Source organism: Cebus imitator, unplaced genomic scaffold, assembly GCF_001604975.1.
Source record: "Cebus imitator isolate Cc_AM_T3 unplaced genomic scaffold, Cebus_imitator-1.0 Scaffold338, whole genome shotgun sequence".
Classification (NCBI taxonomy): Eukaryota; Metazoa; Chordata; class Mammalia; order Primates; family Cebidae; genus Cebus; species Cebus imitator.
The window spans coordinates 672,634-677,104 of record NW_016107653.1 but is presented as its reverse complement, the minus strand read 5'-3'; the positions used below and the strand labels follow the sequence as shown (position 1 = coordinate 677,104).

At 40.3% G+C, this 4,471-nt stretch overlaps 1 protein-coding gene across 1 annotated transcript in view; it reads left to right on the top strand.

Moving 5' to 3' along the window:
* Positions 1-2,252: 2,252 nt before the first annotated feature.
* Positions 2,253-4,471, top strand: part of LOC108287148 — an 11,139-nt gene continuing 8,920 nt past the window's right edge. The window contains exon 1 of the mRNA XM_017505298.1: positions 2,253-2,389. Coding sequence (XP_017360787.1) covers positions 2,253-2,389 — 137 coding nt within the window. The remainder of the gene's footprint in view (positions 2,390-4,471) is intronic.

Genomic DNA, 4,471 nt, shown 5'->3' with positions numbered 1-4,471 from the left:
TAGGCGTGAGCCACTGTGCCCAGCTGCCATAGTGTTTTTTGACCAAACACTAGTTAATGTTCTGACCAGACACTAGTTAACTATTGACCATTATGAAAAACATTCGGAATCATCACAGACTGAATGGCTTTGAGCGCCCTTCATATGATTCAGTAGTTCTCGGTGCTCCCTGTTCATTTGGTCAAGTTCATCTTGCATTCCTGTCTAAAGTTAAGAGTTAAAAGAAACACTTGACATCAGGCAGGTCTTCATGGATTTGTCACATCTAGACCAGAACACATGGGAAGGCCACTGAACCCCTAGTGGGCCTTGGTATTTTGGGAAGGTTTTGCATATTTGCATTCACTAAGCTGTCCACCAAAAAGGGAAAACTTGACAGCTGAGAGCAGTTAGAAACGGTGTTGGTGCCATTAAGCAGCACTCTCCTTAAAGCAGAAGCTGTGCTCAAAGTATCTTGCTGTCTTCTCCAGCCTTTCTAGCCACAAAATGCAGCATTTTGCACTTTGAATAAATCTGCTGGAGTGGCCCTTTCCTTAAACATTTTGGGTTTCTGTGTCTGTGTGTGTGTTTTTTTAAGATGTGCATTTCTTAGGATGTTTTGGATTTGAAACTAAAGACATTAAAACTCTTGGGCCAGGCACAGTGGCTCACACCTGTAATCCCACTTTAAGAGGCCAAGGTGGGAGGATCACTTGAGGCCAGCAGTTCAAGACCAGCCTGGCCAACATAGCAAAGGCTGTTGATCTCAAGTCTAGTTTGAAGTTCAGAAGCTCTATCTTGAAACAGCTCTCCCTGATGTTCTTCCTAAAGTTGTTCCCAAACGCTTGTCCTTGTCCTCAGCAGTTTTATAAGTCATTTTAAGTCTAAAACATTTTTAGTGTAGGACAGTGGTTCTCAAACCTGGTCTGGTCTCAGGACCCCTTTACACTCTTAAAAGTTACTGAGGACCCTAAAGAGATTGTGTTTATGTGGGTTATGTCTACTTTATTAGGGATTACAACTGAGAAACGTTTTTATTCATTTTAAAATAATAATAAACCCATTTGATGTTAAAGAGCGTATTTCTGTAAAGCATCACTATAATTTCCAAAAAAAATTTTGTATCTGTGAGAGGAATGACACTTTTACATTTTCAAAGATCTCTTAGTGTCTAGTTGCATGAGAAACAGCTGGACTCTCAAATCTATTTCTGTAGTCATTCTGATGTAATATCGCAAGTCATATGACCTCTAGAAAACTCCACTGTACACTTGTGAGAGAATCCTAGCAAAAAAGACAAAGCCAAGTGCAGTGGCTCACACCTATAATCCCAGCACTTTGGGAGGCCAAGGCGGGTGTGTCACTTGAACTCAGAAATTCAAGACCACCCTGGGCAACATGGCAAAACCCTATCTCTACCAAAAATACAAAAATTAACCAGGCATGCTGGCACGAGCCTGTAGTACCAGCCACTTGGAAGGCTGGGGTGGGAGAATCACTTGTACTGAGGAGTGGAGTGCAGTGAGTGGAGATTGTGTCATTACACTCCAGCCTGGGTAATGGTGAAACCTTGTCTTAAAAAAGAAAGAAGGAAGGGAGGGAGGGAGGGGCAAAGACTATTGACCATTATGAAGAAGATAGTTTTTACTCACATTTGAAGAACTGCCAGAGCAAGTTTGCAAGCTTTCCGTGCAGTTTCTTTGATCCTAAGCTCTTTTCCCTTCAAGCAGAACCATGTTCATTCTTCATTCCTTCTGCACCCTCATCCTTCCATCTGTGAACATTTTAGGACCTTCCAGATTTATTAAGCTAAGGGGAAATGTTAAGCCCTGGTAACTGAGGCAGGTAGCATGGCTATTTTTCTTCTCTAGTGCATGACATTTGCTTTCTGACCTTTGTGTTGAGATGTTACACATTAACCATTCTCCCTATTCTTCATTCAAACCTAGGCTAAGTGACATTGGCAATAGAGAACCCTGGGAACTGTTACCTCTCCATAGCAGAAGTTAAGTAGTTCCCCTTAGACTGTGATCAGTAGTTGTCAAGTCTTCTATTTATGTTAGCCTTTGTATGGAAAATGTAAGTCAGTTTTCAGCACCTGCTTTTGCCTGTATGAATGATCCTCACTTTTTCCCACATCAAGAGCCCTGATCACCATTCTTTGGTGTTCACTTGTATCCAGACACCCTCACACTTTGTGCTTGAATAAATTATTTTGGAGAGAGATCTAAGATGGCTGATCACTAGCAGCTCGGGATTGTAGCTCCCAGTGAATGCACAGAGAACGAGAGGACGCCACACTTTCAGACGAATTTTTGTTGCTCACGGACAAGGAGATTCCCAGTGGAGGAGCCCCACGGGTCGCCAGCACGACTCTTGTGGCCGGCGTGGCAGTTTTGCCAGCGCCTCGGTGCGGCGGTTCTTGGTGCAGAGTCAGAAAAGCACCATCAATCTTAACACCACTGCTTTAGCCGGCACAGTGGGTTGCTCAGATTCCGGCGCTGAGAATCAACAAGTTGGAAGTCCACTCAGAAACCTAATTAGAAAGTCGGTAATTACAAAGACAACAGATGGATAAATTTATAATGAAGGGAAGAAACCAGCCTAAAAAGGCTGAGAATACCCAAAATCAGAATGCCTCTCCCTCTACAGGGGATCACAGTTCCTCATCAGCAACAGAACAAGGCCTGATGGAGAACGAGTGTGTTCCATTAACAGAAGTAGGCTTGAAAAGGTGGTTGATAACAAACTTCTGTGAGATAAAAGAACTTGTTCTAACCCGATGCAAAGAAACTAAGAACTTTGAAAAAAGGTTTGACGAAATGCTAACGAGAATAGACAATTTAGAGAGGAATATAAGTGAATTAATGGAGCTGAAAAACAACACGAGAACTTCGCGAAGTATGCACAAGTTTTAACAGCCAATTGATCAAGCAGAAGAAAGGATATCAGAGGTCGAAGACCAACTTAATGAAATAAAACAAGAAGACAAGATTAGAGAAAAAAGGATAAAAAGGAATGAGCAAAGTCTCCAAGAAATATGGGACTATGTGAAAAGTCCTAATCTACGTTTGATAGGTGTACCTGAATGTGACGAAGAGAATCAATCCAAGCTAGAAAATACGCTTCAGGATATTATTCAGGAAAACTTTCCCAACCTAGCAAGTCAGGACATATTCAACTCCAGGTAATACAGAGAACACCACGAAGATATTCCTCAAGAAGACCAACCTCAAGGCACATAATCATCAGATTCACCAGGGTTGAAATGAAAGAGAAAATATTAAGGGCAGCTAGAGAGAAAGGTCAGGTTACCCACAAAGGGAAGCCTATCAGACTTACAGCAGATCTCTCAGCAGAAACCCTACAAGCCAGAAGAGAGTGGGGGCCAATATTCAACATCCTTAAAGAAAAGAGCTTGCAACCCAGAATTTTACATGCAGCCAAACTAAGTTTCAAAAGCGAAGGAAAAATAAAATCTTTTGTGAACAAGCAAGCACTCAGAGATTTCATCACTACCAGGCCTGCTTTACAAGAGCTTCTGAAAGAACCACTACACATAGAAAGGAACAACCAGTATCAGCCTTTCCAAAAATATACCAAAAAGTAAAGAGCATCAACATAATGAAGAATTTACATCAACTAATGGGCAAAACAGCCAGCTAACATCAAATGGCAGTATTAAACTCACATATATTATTAATCCTAAATTTAAATCGACTAAATCCCCCAATCAAAAGACACAGCCAAAACCCATTGGTATGCTGCATCCAGACTCATATGCAAGGATACACAAAGACTCAACGGGATGGAGAAAGATTTACCAACCAAATGGAAAGCAAAAATAAATAAATAAAAAGGAGTTGCAATTCTCGCCTCTGCTAAAATAGACTTTAAAGCAACAAAGATCAAAAGAGGCAAAGAAGGACATTACATAACGGTAAAAGGATCAATGCAACAAGAAGAGCTAACGATCCTAAATATATACGCACCCAATACAGGAACACCCAGATACATAAGACTTATAAAGAGACTTAAACTCCCCCAAAATAATAGTGGGAGACTTCAACATCAATATTAGACAGATCAATGAGACAGAAAATTAACAAGGATATCCAGGACTTGAACTCGGATTTGGAACAAGTAAACTTAATAAACATTTATGGAACTCTCCACTTTAAATACACAAAATACACACTCTTATCAGCACCACATCACACTTACTTACAGGTTTAAATGAAATATTGATTGACTGCTTGTTTGTTATTTTCTTCCCTCATTTTTTTCCTGTCTCCATTATTAAGCACAAGTATTGGTATAAAAGAGGTTTTCAATACCCATTTTTAGACTGCATTCTAGCCTGGGCAATAAAGCAACACTTCCATTCTCTCTCCCTCTTCCTCTTCCTCTTTCTTCCCCTCTTTCATTCTTTTTTGTTGTTGTTGTTATTTGTTTATATTTTTTCTTTTTTTTTCTTTCTTTAAAAAAAAAA